Source organism: Polypterus senegalus, chromosome 4 (genome assembly GCF_016835505.1).
Source record: "Polypterus senegalus isolate Bchr_013 chromosome 4, ASM1683550v1, whole genome shotgun sequence".
In the NCBI taxonomy this organism is placed as follows: Eukaryota; Metazoa; Chordata; class Cladistia; order Polypteriformes; family Polypteridae; genus Polypterus; species Polypterus senegalus.
The window spans coordinates 897,501-922,250 of NC_053157.1; the positions used below are offsets into that span (position 1 = coordinate 897,501).

Genomic DNA, 24,750 nt, shown 5'->3' on the forward strand with positions numbered 1-24,750 from the left:
TTAAGGTGTCGGCCTTCTTTATACGGACAGCGAGCGGCGAGCGTCCCGTTGAAATGCGCGCAGCTTCGGCTCGACGTCTGACGTCCGGGGGGCCGAATGGGACTTTTAAAGGGGTGTTTAGGGTGGGACGCCACAGGCTGCTTTCTCAGTTATCGCCGTCTGACTCGATAAGCGTGAACCGCGGTGTGGGGCGTCGAGGTCTAAAATGAGAAAAACCAACTAAAAGTCGAAATCACAAAGTCCTAACGCCAAGTGCAGCTGCGGGACGCTGACCCTGCCATTCGCCGCCATATTTATAACGCCCGCCGGGGCGACCGGTGAGGAAATTTACACTAAAAAGCGGTGCCCATAAAACGGCAGCGATCGAGTCCTAAGCAGACAGAAGCCCCCACTGCATTAATACAAAAAGACTTGCACCGTGGCACACTGCGGATACCAGGGTGCCCACCTGCCTGATCCAACACATCCACTGAAAGAAGAAGTCGAATCCCATTGCAACAAAGTGCCCGGGCCTGAGAAAACGATTTGGTCAGATGGGGATTTGGTTAACTGGCACACAGCGCCATCTCCGTCAGCACGACCTGCGGAAGGAAAACCCAACTCGAGGTTGGCAGCCTCTCCTCTCTTCTTGCTAGCAACAGTGGCAGTGACGAGTTCCAGCTACAGAGACGGTGAAGTGGCGGGCGCCCCTCTGTGACCCCGGCTGACGCCACCTGCTTCTTGGCGTTTTTTAAACCTGGAAAGGGTTTATGTAAAGCAATCAGACAATCGGCGACGGTGACATGCGGAAGTAAGAATCGCTGGACGCACAAATGACGCACTCGGATGCCACAGCTTTGTTTTGTTTTGTTTTGTCTTGTTTTTGATTCTGGTGCTCACGGGGAAAAATCTCGATGGCCTTCTAGAGAACCTTGAAGGGTGAGAGGAGAACAAACACGAGAGAAACTCGGCAGTCAGCACTCGAGTGAGACGGCGAAGTCGAACCTGCAGACCTTAATAAAGTGGAGTCGAGCGGCGTACCTCCGGACCTCCGGACCTCCACACGTACTACTCAAGTCAGTGTTGATTGACAGTCACCCCGCCTCTCGGACACGCCCACCAGAGCTCCACACAAACCTCTCAAGTCAGTGTTGATTGACAGTCACCCCGCCTCTCGGACACGCCCACCGGAGCTCCACACGTACTACTCAAGTAAGAGTTGATTGACAGTCGCCCCGCCTCGGACACGCCCACCGGAGCTCCACACGTACTACTCAAGTCAGTGTTGATTGACAGTCACCCCGCCTCTCGGACACGCCCACCAGAGCTCCACACATACTACTCAAGTCAGTGTTGATTGACAGTCACCCCGCCTCTCGGACACGCCCACCGGAGCTCCACCCGTACTACTCAAGTAAGAGTTGATTGACAGTCGCCCCGCCTCTCGGACACGCCCACCGGAGCTCCACCCATACCTCTCAAGTCAGTGTTGATTGACAGTCGCCCCGCCTTGAGGTTGAGGGAACGCCCATTAAGTCAGGTGACGTAAACGTGCGCTCTAATTGGCTTTTCAGCAGACGTGCACGAGAGATGCGCGCGTTTTGCAGTTCGAGTTCGCTTTGCCGTAATGAGGTGATTTATTTATTTATTTATTTTTATTTTTTTTTAACGCTACCTCTGTAGGAAGTTGTATACCTGGGGGTCCGTCCTGTCAGAATGTGACTCTTATTTACGGTACAAAACACAAAGAGAGGCTGAATGAGCGTAGGCCCCCCTGATTGGGCGTTCATAAGAAACGTAATGCGGTGGAAGAGCATCAGAGACGAGGAGAGTTGTGTTGGTGGTCCATAGTGGGCTACTAAGGGGTCAAAAATCAGAACTGGCCTCATATTGGTAATCACTGACTGAAAACTCCCTAAAATGAGACCCCACATCTGAAGTGTAATCTTTCAGGTTTAGGGGGTTTGGACCACCAGGAAAATATTGACACGTTTGTGAGCAGCAGACAGCGACTCCCCGTACTGTTGTGAGTAGCAGTGACTGAGACCCCTCGTGTCCCACTAGGGGGTCCGCTGATGTGGCCTCCTGCTCATTTTTGTTTCCTTATCATAAGGGTGTCATTTCCTGCACAAAATACGATCCACAAAACTAAGGCGGGCGACCCCAAAACGTTTGATGTATAAACGGGCGTCAAGGTGAGTCCAGCGGTGTGTCAGACGTGGGGGTCTTGAAGAACCGGTAAGTCAGGAGGGCGCAGGACAAAAACAGACAAAAGAAGAAGGAATCGAGTTCAAAGCATTGAGAGAAGGGGCACAGCGAAGGAATCGATGACAAGCCCACCCGCCACACCCCGAGCATCTGTCCACTTTACCAGGCGAGGGCCACAAGCTGATTTGGGAACGTCCAGTGACGGTGACGACTCCAAAGTGACAAACCAAGCGCACCCTTGGGGTGAGGACCCCCAACTAAAGCGCTGGCTTCTCATGAAAGTGTAAACGGGCGGCTCGGGGTCTTAACACACGAAAAAACAAATAGGAGCCAATGTGGCCTGTGCAAAAGTCTGGGCACCCCAGCTCTTGGCAGGACCACCTTTAGTGACAGCGGTGGCATCGTTGGTGGTGGTGTTTGTGGAAGCCCGTTGCGAGTTTTGCCAGCTGATATTTGTATCTGTGTTTTGGTTTTAAGGTCACTGAGGTCAGTTTTTAATTTTCCTTTTACTGTTTCTGGTGGTCCTGGCAAACTTCAGACTGGCCTTGGTAAGCCCCCCGTGATGAAGACGCCAGTTAGGTGGCTGATGGCTTGACGGTGGTCCTTGGTAGTGGTTTTCCTCCCTCGAGTCCTTGCCACCACAGCCGGGGTCTTTTCTGACAGCGGGTGTCCCCTTTTGGTGACGCCACATTCAGCTCTTCTGGACACTGGGAAACGTCTGGCAATGGTTAAGTGGGCTTCCTCGTGAAGATGGCCCTCCACTGCGTCCTTTCTGAGGTCCACACCCATTTGTGTGGTCTTTGGCCTTGTGATGAAGAACATGGGGGTGCTGCTTCTCCACCAGCCCGTTTCTGGGGGTCCTTTTAGTGGTGGGGGGGACAATCAAGACCTGTGGTTTGAAATCTCAAAACGTCACAAACAGAGTTCACCATTTGAATAAACGTGTCACATGGCAGTCTGAGGGACATTTACAAAGGCCAGGATGGACTGAATGGGGGTCTTCACACAGACGCAGGTTTTGTGAGCATCAGGATTTTTCAGAAGGTGCCCCATTTCTACTGGGGGGCTAGTGATTGTGTCCCTAACTATAGGAGGTTTGCTTGGGGACTTCAAGTCAATGGAGGTGGTCTTTGAGCTGTGTGACTCTCTGGTGAGGCCTCGTCTCAAGTGTTGCATGCAATGGTGGTCTCCATGTTACAGAAACACACAGCAGCGTCCTGAAGATGAAGAGGGCAGAAGTGACAAAAGACCGCCAGTAGGGTGTGAGCTTCTAGGAGGAGCTGGCCATTGACTTCTCTACCTGACTATGGACCACTCTGTGATGTCCTCTCCTGTGACTTCAGCGCGCCTCGGGTTCAGCCCCTCAGAACAGCCCACCCTTTAAGGTTGCTGTCGTCAGGAAGCCCCCCTTCATGTTTCAGAAGAGAAAATCAACACTGGGGGGCCAACCAGGTGTGGACTGCGTATGCGGTGGGCAGTGAAGCTATGGGGTGCCACACTCCCTGAGAGTGGTCTTCGTGGGGTCTGCCATGTTGGCTGATGGTGCATCGTCATTGGCTACGTGGGCCAATAGCAGAACTCTGTTTACATCCCAGAAAGCCATCGCCGTCGATTTTCCAGGTGACTGCAGGTTTTAGGGACCCCCGTGAGCTCGTTGTGTGGGTTTCGGGGTCATGATGGTGAGCCCACTTTCACCCCTGGTAGCCAGTTGTCATGATGATGTGCTTTGTGATGCCCACCGGGACGTCACCAGTTAAGTACGGATGCCTGTGCCAGCTCAGGTGCCCGCCTCGTAGGCTACAACATCAGGGCCTTCACTTTTTGGCACATTTCATGTGAAGAAGCCGTCTGGGGGGTCATCTTCAATCGACTCCAGGACCCCATTTAGATTCCTTGCCCCAAAAGTTCACCATTATGTATGAAGGTCCGTCCTCCACCTACGCCACGTTTGACCCGTCGTTGGCCTCGTCCGGTCCGTCCTCTGGTGAAGCAAATAGATAACAGAAAACGCCCCCCACCGCCCACCAAATGTTACGCCAACTTCTTACCGTAAAGTGCCACATGGACGCCACCTCTCAGGAGTTCCGTTTCCTGTTCCCACTGTCTGCCCTTTGTTGTAGTGTAGTAGTTGTTGGTGTGTTCGTGTAAGTGACGCTTACTTGATATTGTAAATTTGTCATAAAAGCCATCCAGCACATTTGACACAGGGTGACACGTGACGATGACGGCGCTCATTCCGGCTTTTTAACGCCAATTTAAGATTTCTTGGAGTTCTCCCATAATCCACGGAGGAGAGGGCACTTGGGTGGGCATTGAAGAAAGTCGGCGTAGCTGCCAATGCCCCGTCCAGCACCAGCTCCATCAGCTGTTGGCTGTGACAGAAAGGGGGCGTGTCACCACACAGTCGCCACGTCTGATAGGCCCAGCCAGCCAGCCAGCCAGTCAGTCAGTCGTGTTTAATTGATGAGATCAGCAGCTGCGCTCTGCACGTCTGACAGACCCCCGTGACTGGGGGTCTCATCATGTGCCATCGCCTTTACAGGAATGTGGGGGTCCTCCATGTCACAGAGTGAAGCCCAATGGTGGACTCGTTAACAGCAAAATGAACGCACGTCAAGTGGACCCCCGCCGTTCATCATGGGAGTGCAAAGCAAAAAGGGCAGACCACCAGAGGGCGCTGCAGCAGATCAGAGCAGGGCAGCCTCTGCACAGTCACAGTCTCAGGGTGGTCCGAGAAGGAAGACGGGTGGGCTGTCATGGCTGCTGTCTCTGTCAGTGTGTGGGGGCCTCCTCTGCATATGGTGGTCCGGGTTCAGTCCCCGCACCGGTGCTGTCGTGTCACTTTTCTGTTCTTCCTTTGATCGTCCCTGTCTGCTGCGGTTTGTATTCCACTGACTTTTAGTCCCCCAGCTCCTCTTCTGCGTCACAAGGGGGTCTCCGCGATTGCAACGAGCCACTGGCAGACTCTGATTTCAGTTTGCCCTCCTCAATTCTAAGGGCCTTCGTGATTCCTCTCTCCTTCTTTTGTGTCATCTTTAAATGTGGCGGGTGGCACACTGCCTGGCACTGCTGCTTCTCATCTCGAGCCCACCTGCTTCCGACTCACCTGTGCGACGTCCCCACCTTCTGCAACCTTTGGGCACTCTGGGTGAACCCGTGTGTTTAAAGGTATTAAAAGGGTGAGGAAGACTGGCATATGGGAGGGCAGGTGGGCACCCTGCTTCTGGGTTGGGCTAAGTGGGCCTGAGAATAGTGAAGTCATCATTCTAGTATATAGCACCTTTCAGAAGTCTCTTTCTTGCGTGTCACCTTTGTCTTATATAGCACCTTTCACAATAGGCCCTGTCAACTTGTCACTGTCTTTTGTGTCCTCGTCACCTGATGTGGGCGCTCGTATTCATAGCTCCGCCCATCAGCTCTACCTGATCTTTTCTTTTCTTTACGCTCACATTATTTGACGAGGTGCCATCTGTCATTCTTATGGCTCCTGCCACCGTGTCAGTAGGACGCCATTCACAATTTTCACTTTTGTCTCATTTTCATGTTACGTCGCTGCCTTGACTTTTTCTTTCTTTCTTTCTTTCTTTCTTTCTTTCTTTCTTTCTGTCTGTCCTGTTTGTCCTCTTCATATTATATAGCGCCTTTCTTTGATTTGCTGTCCCCTTCACAAGGCACACTGCCAGGTTCTTTGTGTCACCTCTTTGTCATATTATGCCTCCATCAGGCCACCTCTGCCAGTGCTGTCCTCTTTGTGTCACACAGCTGCCTGCTCGGCCCCCTGTCCCCATTTGGGTGCCACTTGACGACAGGTTTGCTCTTGGTAAGTGGTGGCATCAGTGGGGCTGTGGCGTGAGTCACAATGTGACAACAGAGGGTCAGGGTGGCACACGAGAGACCCTGGCAGATGTCCTGCCCGCTTCAGATGGCCCATTTTGAGGAGATGAAGGTGTGGAGGCGCGGTGGCGTCTCGCCTTGAGCAGCAGGTGGGGCATCGAAGGGGGGAATCCCGGAACCGACCGCCAGACGACGTCGCCAGAGTCAGACTGACGGGGGGCCGCCTCACGCAGCTGTTTGCCATCCTCGGGGAAGTCCCTGGAAGACGGGAAATTCCCATTCTGAGGTGCAAACAAAAGGCACGGCAGCTTCATGGAGCGGGTGGCAGATCCCAGAACCGTCCCGCCGCCATCGCAGAAGACCCCAGCATTCTGGGCCCGCTGGTGTCGCTTTAATGTTGGCTGTGCATTTTATTTTTGGGTCATGCCCACCATTACAGGTGGTCTCCACCACCATCACCTTCACCCTTGGGCCTAATCCTCTGGGCATCCCTGATCTGCCAAATCAAATGGGAGAGCGCCCCCCAGGGGCAGCCCAATGAGATGACACCCACCTCGGGCGCCCCCTGCTGGTGCTCATTTCTGTCTCTCTGCAAGCTTCCTGACCCTTTTCTCCTTTTTTCAGGTTTCCAATTACCACCCCAGCTTGAGCCCAACTGGCACTTGGGACTGTGTGCCCACCCACTTGGGGGCTGATGCTGCCCCACATGCCCACTTTGCAGGTCGTGTCTGCTCTTTTGGCCAAAGTCCCCTGCAGTCCTCCGCTCAGACCACCCAGTGGCAGAATCCCTCCGCTGTGTCCTGGGTCTGCCGTAGGGTCTCGGTGGGATGTGCCCAGGCCACCACAGCTGGTTCTTCTCAGACGGGAGACCTGATCTGAAGACCCCTCGTGTCTGCTGCTTGTTCTTGTCGTCTCGTTCTTCTGTCGTTACCCACAGCTCATGAGTTCAGGTGGGCACAGGGGTGCTGGGCAGCTGGTGAACTGAGGGCTTTGTCTTTAGACTCGGCTCCCGCTTCCCACCGCGGACCAGCAGAGCACCTGCAGAACGGCCGGACCACCGCTCCAGTCTGCTAGTTGATCTCACACTCCGTGAAGAGAAGCCCGAGATACTTGGGTATGAAGGACCCTCATCTCAGCTGCGTCACACTCGACCAGGCGGCCCCTCCAACTGGACACCCACCCTGATATCCTGGCCGTGAGGACCACCAACAGGAGTGGATGAAGTCAACCCCCACCCCGTCCAGAGACCCCTCCTACTGTGCCAGCTGAGGGGCACACTCTCATCACCCTCCAGCAGGTGGCGCCAGTCCTGCAGGGTCAGCCTTCATCTCCCTCCCCTCTGTGCAGTCTGCTATTGAGCCCCCCTTTGCTCAGAATTTCTCCATTAGGGGGGCTTTTGTTGAGGTGACTCTCGGCCACCCGCCTCATTTATTCCACCTTGGGCAGACAAAAGGAAACCCAAATCAGGAACAATGAAGACGGGCGCAGTGGGTGGGGGAGTCCCCGACTCCCGCATTTCAATTTGTGCCCTTTAAATGAGAATTACAAATGTGTCACTGTCACGTGGGCAGCGGGCTCCACGATCAACATGGCACGTGGGCACCTGCACTCACGCTGTGCCTCAAGGACCCCCAGTACCCCTTGCTATTTTTTACCACAGTTGACCCGCTCAGGGGTGGGAGTAACTGCTGTGCCACTCTGCCTGCTCACCTTGTGGTCACGGTGAGGACACCTGGGGATGTCCAATCATGGACAGCAGGGTGACCAGCAGTGGGCACTGTTGCCACCGGCTCGAGGATGGCACTGCACTGGCTCTTTTCCCATCGATGTCACCCAACTGACCAGTTGGTGGTCTGCTGGGTGCTCTTCCATCTCAGTGGGCATCACCTTCTCTTTTCTTTTCCTCCTCGTCCTTCTTGAGGCCAGCAAAGGAAAAAAAAAAAATAAAATCTGCAGTGTTGGGTTAAATGAAAGGCGCGGTGCCCTCATGCCAGCTGTGTCAAAACAAGCAGCCCACTCTTCCTGCTTACACGGCTGTGAAACGTGTGGGAGGGCAAAACAGGAAGAGACCAAAGGTTACATCAGCGCACTTGCCACCCTGCCAGTCAACACACCAAGCAGCAGTCAAGGTGCCATTCCAACATAGGGCCACTTCAGGGCAGGCAAACACGGGTGAGTGCCAGGCAGATGACGATCGGGGCGAGAGACGAGGCTGGGCGTCTAGGACTACAAGGCAGCGTGCCAGCCAGTGTGCCTGGTTACAATGACACATTGTCATCTTGAACTGTGCTGGTCAGGTGGGCATGAGGAGCACACTGGGAGTCGCACTCAGATCCCTGAGGAAACAGTGAGCCCACCTCAGCCACTGGTCCACCCACCTCACCCACTGGTCCACCCTCATGCGTTGACCTTCACGTCTTTGGGATGCAGCAGAGAAGTCCACACACCGATAAAACTCAGGGGGTGCCAGCCCTTCATGTGGCCACGAATCTAGAATTGCCAATAACGTTTATGTAGAGCCCTCTCTGAAATGTGCCAGCAAATCCACACAGACGTGAGGTGGATAACAGCCAGGGTCTTTGAGGGTAATCAGTGCCCCACTCTCCTGCTCGCCCGCCAGTCTGTCACTGGGCACACTGACGCAGGCCAACTAACAGAACTGGGGTGGAGGACACAGCTGGAGATTCTGGGCATGGGGGGAACCTGCCAGCTGAACATAAAGCATGACTTGAACCCAAGAGTGTAGAGCTGGCAGGCAGCAGTGCACGCCGTCGTGCCACCATGCCACTGTGTTTGCCCGCTTATACTGAAAGCAAAAGACAAAAGCAGCCACTCGATGTGACCAGAGCCAGACTGGCCAATGAGAGCGAGGCCCCTCTAGGAGCGCCATCTTAACCCCCAGTCTGTCTTTAGCTCGTCTTGGACCCTTCTAGCTGGCACAGAGTGACACAAGACAGTGAGGGACGTTTACGGGGACAAGCAAAAGACTGGAGTGGACAGCCGAGTGGGGCGGGGCTTCTAGCGTCATGGAAACGTCACGGTAATGGAATTGGAGGGCGGAGCCGATTGGCTAAAAGGCGAGAAGAATGGAAGGACGGAAATGGGGCGGGGCATAGCACGTTGTGATTGACGGGAGGGAGGAGCGCCGTCCGGTCACGTGGGGGACGCTGGAGGATGAGGACGTCCTGCGCTCCGTTCATCCGCTCATCTAAATCGTTGAGAGGAGATTTCTGGCGGGCAGCAGGATCGGATCTCGGACAAGCGCGGTGGGCTAAATGGCCACTTCTCGTCACACGCACAGGGATGCGGGGAAGCTGGAGCCCATCACCCGTAATATAGCGCCTTTCATGTCCCTAACTGGCGAAATCACAAAAAAGTGCAAACCAAAGTCCTGGCGAAAAGTCTCCGTGGGCGGAGGGATACTTCAGACAAAGAAAGAAACGCTTTGAGAAAAGGGACCCGAAACACGTCAACCCACCACGGCGGCGGCTCTTCACGCGGTCATCCTGGACCACCGAGGGTCAAAACGTCGAGCACGCGCGTCACTAGCGACTCGTCCAATCAAAACACAGGACTCGGGACAGAACCCGCCCACTCCGCCTTCCCTTCAAGTCGTACGCTGGGCACCGCGCGATGTCCCCGAAATAAACTCCACGGCGACACGTTGAAGAATCGTTAACGCGCACGCAGCGGCCCCTCTTACGGATTCATTTGCGCTCCTCCAGCGCAAGCCCTTGTGACAGGTCTCGACATGCTGGGGGTCCCAAAGCCAGAGGCTTACGTTTGGAGAGAACAGCCCATGGGGTCCGAGGGGTGCAAAGCAAAGATCACCGAACACCACATGGGCAGCGCAACGCGGAGCTGAAAGGCAGGCGAGTTTACGCCAAAGCCGACCGCGACCCCCCGGTGCAGGAGCTCAGCAGTAACGCGCGTCGGCTGGCCGGTCCGTCGATGTTGCTGGCAGGTCTGGCGACCCCCGAGCTCTAAGGAAAGAGCAAAAGACAACGCACTGCACGCCTGCGCTTTTCAGGGAGATTTTATTACAAAAATAAGTTCTTAAATACAAAAAAGTGACATTTATAATACAAATGAGTAAGAAACCCTTAAATGAGCGACCCCTTTGTAAAACGCAGGGCAGACGAGGGGTCTTTGGAGACAAATAAAATACAATGAACACGAGGCCAGGCTCAGACGGACAGACAGGCCACCACAGGCCACCACAGCCCACCCGCTTGGCTTTTTAAATTTAGCGCAGGCCCCTCCAGCTCAATGTCAGCCCCCCATTCTCTCCCCAATCAATTGAAATGAAATCCCAGCAAGGAGCCCAAGGACAAGGGACACACCTGGCAATGCCCACCGCTAACAGGGAACGAAGGCTGAGAACCGCCACGTGTCTCTCACTTTTGTTTCGATTTTTTAGGCTAGAAAGACACCTTCAGTCTTTGAACATCTCACCCTCTCGTGGTCCACCTCAACGGGACAGGGCACAAAGGTGGGAATGCCTGCCATCGTCAGGCCTGCGCACCCCACCAGACTCGTTATGTCTTTTGAGGATTTGGGAGAAACGTCACACTGCGTCACCCTGCCATTACAGGATAGAAATGATGAACTTTATTACTACAAAGTTAGTAAAGAGACATGGGGGGCACGCAGCCTTCACATGGGACCCTGCATCCGTGAGGTACCTAAATATATGAATGCATTCATTTAGCAGGGTTACAGTGCAGCTGGAGCCAAGCCCGGGCAGCATGGGCCCAGCACCAGTCCATCACTGGGCACACCAGGGGCCAGCATGGCATCACTAGTCCACATAACCTAGACAGCTTACTAATACTGTCACTCAGCTTTTTATATGGCGCCTTTCACCGCAAACTGCAACTGCTTAGGGCACAGAAATTCACTTTCTGCAAGGACCCATGCCTGGCACCACCTTATCAACCCTTGGGCACCAAATGTTTCCATAGAGGGAAGGTAGAGTGGGCAGTCAGTGATGGCACCAGCAGAGCCTCTAATCGAGGACAGGCTGGCCGTGTTCACTGGGGGTGTCTTTGGACTGCGGGAGGAAAGTGATGACCCCCCCCTTGGCCACGGGGTATGCAGGGAGTACCCCTGACTTGAACTTGGGTTTCCCTGTTGTGAGCAGCAGTTCTGCCACTGTGGCACCTGAAACTGCAGACCCCTTGAACTGGACTAAGCACCTCTGACAATGTTATGAATGGTACGTCATCCATATGGCATGGGCACAAGGCAGGAGGCCAGCCCTGGTGGGGCACCAGGCTCTTGCATGGCACGCACACACATATCCATCCTTGTGCCCACCTCACTTGATGCGCTCATTTTTAGGGATGTAGAAGGACAAACTCACACAGACAAAGGGAGAACATGCAAACTGCACACGGACAAACGACAAGGCACTGGGTCACCGTGCCACCCCTTTGGAGGTCCCACACGACCATAAAGGTGTCACTTTGAAGATTTGGGCAGGACGCCCCATAACGCCCGCTCGGCAGGGGAGCTCGGTGGCTCTGCCATAACACCTGCAGAATAAATACATTTACAGACAAAGCGCACGTCACACACGCAGGCCTGCAAAGGAGTATAAATAAGGACTTGGCGGGTGGGTGACGTGCCACTTGAAACAGGAAAGCCGAAGTGCGGCCAGCTGCGAATTGCGACAAGCGTTTCTATAAAGTCAAAAGAAGACATGCAAAAAAGTGCAAGTTGGCTGTAGCGGGGCGCGTGTGGTACACCTCTGCTCCAGGGGTCCGCAAGGGTACCAAGACCACCCAGTGGTGCCACGCATGTCACTTTACATCCTGTCAGTTTGTTTTGTTTTTGTTTTTTGTTTTTTTTGCCATTTTAGCACATGGCTTTCCAGACTCCAAAACGTTGGCAAGGGTGGAGGGTGGAGGGGGCACCAAGATGGCCACGTGCGTCAGCATCCACATGCTTTGGAGGGCAGATCTCGTTGGGCCTTTTGTGAAGGGGTAGCTCCGGGGGTCCTCAGAGCTGAGCCCATGTTTCAGGCCGTAGTGCTGTCAGTCTGTGTGCCAGCCGTGCCCTCCTGCTCACACCTCCGCACACTCCGTACAATGCTTGAGAAACTCTGCCGCCCGCTCGTCGGAGTAGGTGGCCAGGCAACGGGGACACTGCAGGGCCTGGTGCTCTGCTCGGGACCGCCGGCTGGCCGTGGACAGCTCCTGCGTCGTGGGGGACCTCGTGGGGGACCTGCCACTTCCCGTCCACTCCGGACTGCTGCCCAGCAGAGGCTCCATGGTGTCGGCTTCTAACTGTGCGGGGCTCCTGCCCCCGGGGTGAGCGCGGCATGGTGAACTTCGATCCCGTGAGTCCTAAGCAAATTGAAAGGAACCACAAGTGAACGTCACAGCTTCACGCAAAGCCCCACAGCTACACCAGAGTGGGCCGGCCGGCCGGCCAGCCAGACCACCCGCCTCGATGTCCTCACCTGCCTCCGGAGCTGCGACTGCAGACGGACGATCTCTTCTTTCAGGTCGTGGATTTGGCTCTGGGCCCTCTCTCTGTCCAGTCGTTCGGAATTGAAGTCGTCGGCGTAAACGAGAGCCTGGAAGAAAAAAAAAGGTGCCGGGGGGCATTAAAACCAGCGACACATCAGAACCGAGTGGGACGACGAAGACACTTGGGGGTGAGGAGGGGGGGTACTGAGCGACTGACGAGCTTCACGAGAGCGCCACCTCTGTCTCTAGTCAGTCACTGAATGAGACCGAGCCGGGCCAGCCGGGCTGCGTCCACACGAGTAGCGCTGGTCTCCGTTGTCACCTGCTGTCACACTAGCACTGGAAACGGGGAGACCCCTGGAAAGGCTCTCCAGGGTCATAAAGTTCTGCAAATGCAGGCTCAGTGTGGCAGTGTGGATAGAGGAAAAAGGAAAGCTTTGGAAAGGCAGACTCTGATTGGTCCGTGCTCGTTGAGCGGCTCTTCCCCGATTGGTCCGTGCTCGTTATGTGGCTCTTCCCTGATTGGTCCATGCTCGTTATACAGCTCTTCCCTGATTGGTTCGTGCTCGTTATGTGGCTCTTCCCTGATTGGTCCATGCTCGTTATACAGCTCTTCCCCGATTGGTCCGTGTTCGTTATACAGCTCTTCCCTGATTGGTCTGTGCCCATCATACAGCTCTTCCCTGATTGGTCCGTGTTCGTTATACAGCTCTTCCCCGATTGGTCCGTGTTCGTTATGCAGCTCTTCCCTGATTGGTCCGTGCTCTCGACACATTCCCAGTCTCTTCACTCGCCGCCTCCTCGTGTGTTGCCCTCCATAGCGAGTCCACCTCACCCCAAGCGCTCGTGTTTTTCATTTTCGCCGTTGCTGTTCTCTGCACGTGAATGTCGAGCACAGAGGACGTTCTTTCTGTTTCCGCTGCCACGTGTCCACTCTGCAGTCAACCTTCACAACACTGACCATGGCTGCCATGTCACGTGTCGGCCGTCTCGTTCGGGTCTCACAATGTCCCGCACACTCGCCTCAGGTGGTTTTTCAGAAGATTCCTCCAATCCTCAGATTTGGATGAGATGCATTCACACCGCGTGGACCCTCACCAGATACGAGGAGTGCACCAAAACCTTACCCTCCCAGCTGGCTGGACTGGCACAGAGCCACCGACTTCTCTCCCATGAAGCCCACCCTCCCGGCGGTCTCCCGTACCTGCTGCTCAAGGATTTGGATGCGCTCCCCGTCGACCTTGCGCGTGTCCTCCAGCTCTCGGCTGTAGCGGCCGCACTCCTTCATCTTCTCCTCGAGGAGCCGGTTGAGCCGCAGGATCTCCTGCTGCATGATGTCACCGCTGGGCGCCGCTGGCACAAAGCCCTTCTGTGAGCCCACTTCTTTCAGTTTCTGGCACAGTCCCTTCACGTACTCCTCCCGGCTCAAGTCGTACTTCTGCCACTTGGCATTTAAACTTTCCACCTGTGCTGAGAAAGAGGAATTAATTAGGGGCTTTCTGTCCCACTGGAGAAGTGAAAGAACTTACTGATAGAAGGGGAAGGTGGCGGCCCAGACCCCCAAGCGTCTCCACGGAAGACAAAGACCCCCGGCTTACGGTCACCTCAGAGGACACCTGCAATGAGTGGGCCCTACGGTGCAGCAAGCCAAGCCAAGCCAAGTGTTTAAGGCTCCGGGGGGGCGGCGTCTGCACCGGCGGTGACACAAACAGGTGGCCGGCGACTTGACGTCTCTCGAGGTGACAATTTACACGATCGTCAACAACGGGCACTTGAAGTTCTTTAGGTGACTGAGCGAGAGTCCAGACACGTCCTCACAGGCCGTGTCACATTGTGGTCCAGGGTGGCAGAGCACAGACTGGCACTGGCACACGGCGCCATTCTGTCCAGGACACACGCTGGATTGTTAAAGACCCCGTGGTGACTTCTCAGGACCACCAGTGCTTCATCATAATAATAATAACTCTTTATATTCAGGTGGCGCTTTCCTCACTACTCGGAGCACGTCCTGCCACAGGATATTTGGGGACAGCTGTCACTTGCAGGTCATCAGACGACTCAAGACAACCTAGAAGTGACTGTCACTCGGGCGGACGTGACATCCTAAAGAGCAGCAGTCGTGTTTTTAGTGCAGGAAAAGGATAGATAGATAGAGAGAAAGGCGCTATATAACAGATAGATAGATAGATAAATAGATCTAAAAGGCACTATATAATAGATAGATAGATGTGAAAGGTGCTATATAATGATAGATAGATAGATGTGAAAGGCGCTATATAATAGATAGACAGCCAGACAGACGTACGTCTATAGTGGTGTGTGTGTGTGTGTGAAGCCATTCTGTGACATCAGGGGTCCAGTACCGAATAGGTGGAGAAACACAAATCCCAAAACCAACTCAGAGTGGCACAAGTTGACGTCCACGGACCCCCCGTCCCCAGACCTGCTCCTCCAACGACCAGAAGTCACAGAGCTGGCTGCTATTTTAGGGTGGACGTGCGGCGCTGGCCCAGTGACAAGTGAGAAGATGACAAGTTTGAAACGGCTGTGTGACGCTCACACTTTCGCACGTGCAACGGGGACTTGGCTCACTCATGAGGTGAACTGGGGCACAAACTGGTGGGTGAGACGCAGCCACTGGCCTCCCTTCCCCGTCCAGTCTTAGAGCCTCCGCAGATTGAGGGTGAAGCCCCTGGTCCTCCCCTCATTAGATGCCCAGCTATGGAAGAAATGGCGCCACAGGAAGTCGATGTTCACTACGCCAGTGGCGATCGTTGGAGCCCCTCAACCGTCGACGATTGTGCTCATGCGTTGGCATTTCACTGGACAGCAGTAAAACAGGACCTTCCCTGGAGACCCCGGCACTTCATCCCGGTTGGCCCAGCACAGGACATCACCCAACACTCAGGACCCCCAGTGTTACATCGAATCACCACGGCAGACCCCCGTGCTCTGAATGTATAAACATGCGGGAAATGAAGCAGCTGTGAGTCGGGGGCTACGGGGGGCATCAGCTATTTGCTTGAAAGCCAGTAAGGATGCCAAAGTCTAAACTGTATTCATGTGTTGATTATTTAACACCCGCAGACCCCCGTATCCCCCCAAACACACACACCGCCACCCCTCAACACTGTCCTGCACCCCTGTCTACTGCTCACTGAAAACTTGAATCAAGTTGGCGAGTGATGCCAGCCACACCAGAGGAGGTCAAGCACCCCCCCGCCTACACCTCAAGTGTGACCTTTAGGTAGCGACAGGACCCTCGTCTTCGACACAAACAGGGGACGGTGCCCACATGGCAGTGCTCGACGGCCTTTAAAAGAATTGGGAAACCACTGCAAAGGCCCACCAGACCTGTAGGCTGAAGTTCTGCCCTGCTGCCTCACATCTCCACAAAGCCAAGACCACCACGAATGCCAAGGTTCAAGACCCTCAAGACTATGCCACTGACTCCTCCCTGACCACTTTGGGCCCAACTCTCCGATGTCCTTTAGAAGATCGAGGACAAGCGACAGCGATTGGCCACCTCAGGTCAGCTGTTGTTTGGAGGTCCGAAGTCAGGTTTGGTGGGCATTCATTTACAAAGCATCAGGGAATTGCATGGACTGTGAAGGAAGGGAGAAGACCACCGAGAATGGCTACCGCCTGGCGTGGCCACACACTGTGCCCCCTTCACAAGCCGAAAATGAGCTCCTGGCATACGTGTGCAGATCCCTGCCTCTCGGGGTGCCCAGGTGGTCTGTGGTAAACTAACAACAGCGGTCGACCCTCAGAGTTAAGGGGCTTTCCAGTGACTGACCTCGGGATTTTTCCAGGCGTAGGCGATTTTAATCTGGGAACGTCCAAGTGTGTGTGAACAAATCACAGTCAATTCCTGGGAATGTCCCCGGCTGACCAGCAGAACAGTGGGCATCCCGTAAAGCGCCACCCCCTGCTGCCTTTCCTGCTTACGTCGAGAGCTCCTCGGGGAACGTGTGGGCTTTTCCGATACTCCGAGTCACTGCAAATGACAAGGGGGGCAGCATGGGAAGAGCCCCAGGAGGACCACAAACCTGAAGCGTACCCAGACAGCCAGAGGGGGCACAAACCCGCACTCACCGAGGGGCAGTTCACCTCACAAAGAAAGTAAAGGAGGTGGGAGGAAAAAGAGGAGAACCTGGAGAGACCACCAAACCAACGACACGTTCACAAAGGACCACCATGGAGACGCCAGTTCAAGGGATGGCAGCAAATGACACACAGAAAGTGAACCCGCTGCAGCCCGGGCACCACCGTGGAGCGCTTACAGGACACGGGCTGGGGGGCTAATTAGAGACACAAAGTAACCAGTTGGCACACATAATGGGGTGGCAGAAACATCAGGAACACCTGGACAAACAGCCACAGTGACACGGGGACCACATCCACACTCCAAAGAATCGGAAGCTAGGAGTCACGAGGGCACCCCCTTCAGATGGGCTCCAGTTCAGATTAGGGGGTCCCACACTTCAGCTGACGGCAGCAGTGAAGCAAGAAGGTCACCAAGTACGAGCGCCAAATGGGAGGTCCTCAAAACAGAACACCAAGTTCTCACCATGACACTCGGTGGTGACGCACACACGTGAATGGCACACGACTCGACTACGCCACCCCACACCGGACCACCAAGTGGCAGAACGTGCAAGCTGGGCCCCCACTGAGGAGCGCTAGGACAGCAGATGGACGAAAGGTCACTCACGTAAGCCAGCTTCTGTTTCAAGGCGTCGTTCTCGTCCTGCAGTCGCTGGACCGCCATCTGCAGCTGTCGGGAGTCGCACATCTCGGAGCTGGGAAGCTGTGGGAGAAGACAACAAGTGTGAGCGGCGTGGTGACCACCCTATTTGAGAGCCGAGCCCCCAACGCGTGTCCTCCGGCAGCGCCGAGTTACGTGGGAATCACTTTAGGGTCAAAACGACGGACTTGACTCAGGGGTTCCAGCTCCTCGTAATCCAACCATCCGGCGAGTTTCCTCGGTTTTTCTTTCGGTTTTACTCTCGACATCACAGTTTGCGTTGTGTGATTCTCAGACTGCCGAGATGCCCCTAGAATGACCTCGCCACAGCCCACCCACCACACTGCCCACTTCTCTCCCAGTGACCGGCAGCTGAGCAGACCCATCTCCTTTCTGACACTGGACTAGAATCACCAGCCGCCATCCTGCTGTGCCGACTCAGCAACCAGTGGGGCGAAAAGCCAAAACGACAGATGTGGAGTTACGAGGACCTGAAGACCCCAAAACCAGAAATGAAATGAAAACAGCAGCTGCCACGTGAGGCTGAACGATGAGCGTCTGGGGTGCTCAGCAGAACGTCCACAACGTCTTTGTATGTCACCTCTTCACAGCACAGGGTTGAGAGAGACGTCACATCAATGGGAGGGACCAGGATGACAGTGTGGGGTGACCTCCTGCTGTAGGCCACGGCCCCAAAGCCCAGTGGGTTCAAATCCCACGTCTGGTCACTCCTGGGGTGAAGCCGGCAGGTCTGCCCTCCTGTCGCGGTCCCAGCACCAGCTGTTATGTGAAAGTGTGACGGACTGGTGCCCCCCGTCCTACCATGTGCCCGGTGACAATGCAGGATGGAGACTTTTACGTCATATAAGGCCATATTGGAAATGACAGCAGAATGACCTCCTCCTCGTTTTATCTTCTTCATCTGCTCATCTGATAAAGAGGGGACAATAACAAAGATGTCCTACAGACGAGGATGCCAACGATAGACGGTCATGCCGGTGACCGGGGTCCCTGCCACCCGCCCCAAGACGTACCTTCTTGCACGGCTCCACGTCATCCTCTCGCGGCGCGCAGTAAGTCCGGTTCTTCCCCTCCAGCTTGTGGGCGAGCTGTTGGCACACTTGCACGGTGGCTGCCAGCTGAGTCCTTAGCTGCTCCTTCTCCTCTGTGAGGGAATGGCAGAGCACCTCGCGGGTGGCCTGGACGCGATCCTTCTCCAGGAGCATCTTCTGCAGCTCGCTGATCTGCAGATCCTTCTCATGCTGGGGTCTTCTGATCATCTTCTGGATCTCGTGCTCCTTCTCGTCGACTTGCTTTTGCAGGGTCTGCAGCTCCTAAAATGAGACACAAGAGCAAAGTCAAGGGCGAAACCTTCAGTAGCTCCTCTCCAATGAAGCGCCTTACGTGACTGCTCATGGACATGGTGCTGGCACCTCCCCCATCGAGCCCACCCAACTGTCCCAGTCACTATTTCTGGCTGCCCACAAGTCCTGAGGGGATATTCTCTGTGACAGCCCATCAATGAAAGTGAAAGAAACCCTCAGACAACATCTCAACGGCAAAACCCTCCACAGATGATTCACATATGGCTGGAAAGTTCAAAAGTTCACCAGAAAAGACTCCATCGACGCCTCAGAAGGTCCCACAGCCTGCTTGGAAGACACAAAATCACCTCGCACTTTGGTGACCCAAACCAGATATGGTCCATTAGCTGGCCAATGCCATCCCGCACTGGGCAGTGGACAAGGCCTGGCAGACACAGTCATGCCACTGAGATACCAACCTGAAGAGCAGAAGGTCACAGCAGCTCCTGGATGATGCCTCTCACGGACCACCTACATTCAGTGTGACACTCTATGAAATGACCCAAAGGCCATCTGTCACTGATGAGCCAGCAGAGCCATAAAGCAGCAGACCCGTCCAGGGGTCACAAACCTCCGGCCATTTATGTCCACTTCATATATTAGAGTGCAGGATAATCAATCAGTCGGGCCTTATCTTATAAAGCACCTTTCACCGAGGGCACAAGTAGACAGAGGATGGCAACAGGGTGACAAAGACTTAAACACACTGGTCAGTCCGAGGGTCTGAACTTGGGGACCCTCTTCAGTAGATGACTTTACTACATGCTGGCCAGCTGATGAAGTCCTGTGAAGGAGTGACGAGATGTGCCCGCTCTTCAAGTGAAACGCCAACGCACGTCCAGCTAAGCAAAAAACACCTGAAAAGACCCTCAGCCCGGCGGTCTGAATAGAGTGGCTGTGTGACAAGTGACACCAAGCACAGAGACCCTCATCTGCGACACCGCGGTCACTCATTGCCAATAAGGAGAACTGACCAGGAGCAAGCAACTCAATGAGGACATGGAAAAGTCGAGAGACACGTGGCACAAACGGGGCACAGGCTTAAAATGCTTCAAAGCAAATCAGACCCTGCAACGTCATTTAGAAAGTGGGGGTCTGGTGGGGGAATTGGAATTCTGGAGATTATGAGGGCATGAAAAGGTAAATTAAATATACTTAGAAATGATAGATACATACTCAAGAAAGGCACTATATGACAGATAGATAGATAGATAGATAGATAGAGTGAAAGGCACTATATAATAGATAGATAGAAAGATAGATAGATAGATAGATAGATAGAAAGGCACTATATAATAGATAGATAGATGAAAGGCACTATATAATAGATAGATAGATAGATAGATAGATAGATAGATAGAGTGAAAGGCACTATATAATAGATAGATAGATAGATAGAAGGCGCTATATAATAGATAGATAGATAGATAGATAGATAGATAGATAGATAGATAGATAGATAGATAGAAAGGCACTATATAATAGATAGATAGATGAAAGGCACTATATAATAGATAGATAGATAGATAGATAGAAGGCGCTATATAATAGATAGATAGATAGATAGAGAGTGAAAGGCGCTATATAATCGATAGATAGATAGATAGATAGATAGATGAAAGGCACTATATAATAGATAGATAGATAGAAGGCGCTATAAAACTCACCCACAGATATTACAGTCGTGTTTTTGATTTTTTCTTGTACTTCAGGTCTTACCTGCTGATATCTGCGGGTATTCAAAGCACCATAAAGTATTTTTTTGTATAAACTTGAATGCCATTTGTTTTGTATTACGGGTATTAGGTGCCATTCGTGTTTAAGTTTAACTACTACTGTGTTTATTTTCTAGGTTTCAGCTGGCATTTATATATTTATATTACTGACATTATTAAGCATGGTGGCACAGGTGGCAGCCTTTACCAGAAGTTGTGCCCTTCTTGAGGGTCTGTGAAGCCCTGATATCCCCTCGATGCACAGCCTGTATTACAGGTTTGATGTTTCACGTGTTATTGTCAGTATTAATATATGTGGTAGATCTCACAGTATTTGTTATTTATTGTGTATCAGAGATGTTTAAAGAATGCCATGTATTACTGGTAGCAGTTGGCACTTTATGCGCTATTGATTTTACTAAATATTACCTGCAGATCCAGTATCAATAGTATTATATTTATTATACAGCAGGTTTTGTATGATACTGCAGGTGTAATTATTACGTAGTAATTATCATCATGTGTTCCAAATGAGCAGAAATGTTAAAGTATGAACGCGTATTTACTGTAAAGCACCACGTTTGTGCCACGCTGTATGTTCTCCAGGTGTGCACTGTTGGCACTATCCTGGTTTGCACTTCAGCTCCTGTATTACAGGTACTAACGAGTATTGCAAGTTTTTGATGATTTCATATACTCTCAGTAGTAACTGGCATTTTACTTGGCACGTATTCTACAATAATATTCCGACATTTTCAATTATTGTGCGTTTTGCACGGGTGCCGATTACGACCGGCGGTGACACATTTGAGCAGGCCGGGCCTTCACTGACCTCGTCGACGTGTTTCGTATTTCAGGTGTCCAGTGCTATTAGTGTGATGGCTCTTCAAGGTCTGCGTTGGCATCGACACTCACCGGGTATTATTTGTGCTGACCCTGTCGTCCGGATAGAGCGGGTTGGATAACGGATGGATATTACAAGGCCAATCATAAACACGGCGCTCTACTGATTGCCTTTTTTGTTTTTTTTGGTGACATTCAACACGCAGCACTAAGTGCAGTTCAGACGCCGTGCTGTACGTTTTTGTATTTGACGTCACTTATTATCGGCAGCACGTGTGCGTGTGCCCCACGTAGGACAGCCATTGAGGCTCATTACGTTTGTTCTCCGTTTTGTGTTTCACGGCTGATGTGAAGTCAGATTTCATTTGTCCTCCTGCACCTTACAGATTTGTCTCAGGTGCTGCACAGTTAGGGGTCTCGGTATTCATTTTGTGCGTTAACTGGCATCCTCACATACCCAGTATATTGTGGGCTGTTGGCACTAATGGCTGCTCCTCTGCCCACTGGAGCACAGACCTGTTATTTGTCTTATAGGTTTGCTTCTTTTACTGACACGGCACACGAGCCCCCCAACTAACCAGCCAGTGGCACCCAACACAATTTCCGGGTCTTTCTTTCCATGGTGCGCCCCTGCTTCATCCAGTGCCGTCTGAGGAGCTGCAGCCAATCCCAGCACCTGGAGTGTGACAGCGGAGTGTGACAGCGGAGTGTGACAGCGTGGTCACACACTTTAAAGAGACATACACTATATATATAGATAAATAAATATAAACACTGACAGATCAGGTGCTTCAGAATAAGGGAAGAAAGTCAACAGAAATACAAGGAGAAGGAAGAAGAACGAATTCCCAGTCATCCGAACGCATGGCGGTGGTGGCAGAATGCCAGTCCTTCACAGGACACCCTGCGGCCCTTACGGTGTACCCAGAGGTAAATGTGGTCTGCTAGTGGAAGCCCACCCAGCCAGGACTCCAAGCAGAGGAGGCCACAGACCGATGATGGACCCCCTTGTCGGGCGTTTCTTTCAGGCTGACCCTCAAGTAAAGGCTGCACTTGGTTTCCATTTCAGTAAGCCGAGACCAGGAAGGTTCCCCTGGGTGCCAGTCTGAGGGAGGTCGAAGGCCACGGCGTTAGCACGCCAACCTCAGAGGAGTAAAAGGAATAACCGAAAATCAGGTGGGCATCTGACCCGACCACCCCAAACGCCGAAGCACCTGAGACCCAACGTTAGAAACGCGGCACCTACCGGCTGGACCCCCGGGATCGGGACGGCTTCTTGACGAAATGCCACAAAGCTCGCTGTCTGCAAGGCGCTATAGCCGCGTGTCGTAATTCCCCCACTCGCGGGATGACTGGTGCGTGCGTCACTACAAAACCCCGGCGACATCTGCCTCTCCGAGTGACATGTCGGCTTCCTTTCACTGCTTTACGACTCCGGCCGCTCGTCTCACAAGTTTCCACGGGGAGGGAAGGAGGGAGGAACAGAAATCTCCATTTGTTGAACGAACCGACCGACCGACCGACGGCGCAGCATTTCGCGAGCAACGCAAACCCCGAGCCCCCCGACCCCCGGCCGGGAGCTCACCCGCTTCAGGGTCTCGACGAGCTGCTCCGCCTGCCTCTCGTTGTCCTTGAGCTGCTGCTTCAGCCTGCTGATCTCCTTGCACAGCCCCTCCAGCAGACTCTGCGAGGGGCCGAACAGCAGCGGCGGCTCGTCGTGCGCGCCCAGGTGGACGGCGGTGCTCTCGTGCCGGGCCAGCCGCGCCTTCAGCTCGCCGATCACGTTGTCTTTCAGGCGGCTCTGATGGGCCATCGCGGCCAGCTCGCGCCGGGCTTCGTGGTAGAAGGTGGCCAGCGTCGCGTAGCTCTGCACTTTGCTGTGAAGTTTCTCATTTTCCAGCCTGAGCTTGTCCGTGTCGTCCTGCTCCTCTGCGCCCCCGAGGCTGCTCTGCGCGGCGGACATGGCACATACACCGGGCAGCACGGCTCGGCTCGCCTTCGCGGCGCACGCTAAAATGCCGTCATGTTTCGGCTCGCTTTTGGTTTTGGTTTTTTGACTTTGCCACTAAAGTCCACGCAAGGCGCGTCTCATGTCTCCCGTCCAAATGATCAGTGCTGTGAAAGAGAGACGCGCATTACGAAATTTGGTAATATTCCAGTGATGGGGGGGGGGATTTCCTCTCGGGACTTCCCCGCCGTTCCGCCGGACTTTTCTTGTACTTTTTGAGCTCACGGTGCTGCTTTCCGTACTTGTCTGATTAAGCCCTGTTGGGAAGAGGACAAAGGGAGCCCCGCTGACGAGACGACAAGGGCTTTTTTTTTTTTTCTTCTTTCTCTTTATCCCTTAAAGTTAACTTAACAGTTTGTGGGAGCCGCGAAGACGCCGCCTCGAAGTGCGCATGCGCGTGGCGGCTTCCTGCACCTACGGGCTGTGCGCTGCCGCCTGCCGGCTTTTTATTCTTCGGCGATTGAGATGCTCGGGGCTCCCACGACACGCCAAACGAGAAGTCTTCACCACTGTGGAGTAGGATTAATAGCCTGAAAAGGCGGGGTGCCATCGGAAACGCCAGTCGTTCGTTATTGTATATAGCGCCTTTACAAGAAATTGGGGAAAAAAAAAAAAAACCGTTCGATCCGGGCTCTTCAGCTCACCACACACCCTGCTGTTTTGCGCAGCTTACCGAGCTTCTCTTTCTCAGCTATTTCTACACACATTTAAGTGTTCCAGTAATTAAGAGCTGGGACTGACCCCCCTCTACTCGCACTGTCACGTGGTGCCACCGTGGGAGAGACACCAGGGATGAAAGGATTCTGTCAACTCATCAGATGAGGAAGGAGACCAGGGTTCAAGCCCGGCGTGGAGTTTGCATGTTCTCCCAGTGTGTGTGTGTGTTTGTGTGTGTGTTTGGACTGCCGCCGGGTTACTCCAGCTTAAGTGGCCATGCTAAGTTGACCCCCCCCCCGATTTGTGGGTGTCTGTTCAGCCTGTGATGGACTGGCATCCCGTCCAGCGATTGTTCCTGCCGTACACCCGATGCTTGCAACTCTGGGATGGATATGTGGGTTTAGAAAACGGATGGATTTGACCAGAGTGCTCCTCACAAGCATATGTAATGCTACAAAATGGCCAGCAGGGGGCGAGTGGCCAGGACCCTGAATGTGTGTCCTAACTAAGCAAGGACCTCCAGGGGTCTCTGTTCGCCTGATGGCTACTGGCCGTACACTGTAGAGAGGCCGTATGATGCAGCGCAGTCAGTCCCGTTATTAATGGCACACTCAATTGTGGGGGACCCCCCTACTTGGTGATTTCAGCTCGAAACGATACACAAAAGTTTAAATGACAGTCATTTGTGTATCACGCCCTCTGATGGCATCACCCGGTGCTATCTGACCCCCCACACCACATGCTGGACCCTTTACTGGTGAAATCCCATCACCACTAATTAAACAATGAGGTCCAGTGCTCTGCCTGTGACGGTCACTGCAGTTCTTGCATTTCACTGTCCATTCCAGGACTTTGGAATTTTCTTCCTGCTGAGAAGCCCCCTTGCAGATGTCCCTGATCAGAAACCCCCTTCAGC

General features: G+C 53.5%; 1 protein-coding gene across 1 annotated transcript; it reads right to left on the minus strand.

The window, feature by feature from the left end:
* Positions 1 to 10,041: 10,041 nt before the first annotated feature.
* tnip2 (TNFAIP3 interacting protein 2) lies at positions 10,042 to 23,589 on the minus strand. Its single transcript, XM_039750089.1, has 6 exons — positions 22,755 to 23,589; positions 18,282 to 18,581; positions 17,215 to 17,310; positions 13,702 to 13,962; positions 12,488 to 12,604; positions 10,042 to 12,371 (listed from the first exon to the last, which is right to left on the minus strand). The coding sequence occupies exons 1-6, from the start codon at positions 23,130 to 23,132 to the stop codon at positions 12,090 to 12,092; spliced, it is 1,434 nt and encodes a 477-aa protein (XP_039606023.1). The 5' UTR covers positions 23,133 to 23,589; the 3' UTR covers positions 10,042 to 12,089.
* Positions 23,590 to 24,750: the final 1,161 nt, after the last annotated feature.

What these genes read in the sequence shown, in the direction of transcription:
- tnip2 (XM_039750089.1), bottom strand. Translation starts at nt 23,132, where the DNA reads ATGTCCGCCGCGCAGAGCAGCCTCGGGGGCGCAGAGGAGCAGGACGAC. An exon ending in ACGTGGAGCCGTGCAAGAAG is followed by an intron (nt 17,311 to 18,281) that starts GTACGTCTTGGG and finishes CTTCTCCCACAG; the next exon opens with CTTCCCAGCTCCGAGATGTG. An exon ending in AGTCGCAGCTCCGGAGGCAG is followed by an intron (nt 12,372 to 12,487) that starts GTGAGGACATCG and finishes CAATTTGCTTAG; the next exon opens with GACTCACGGGATCGAAGTTC.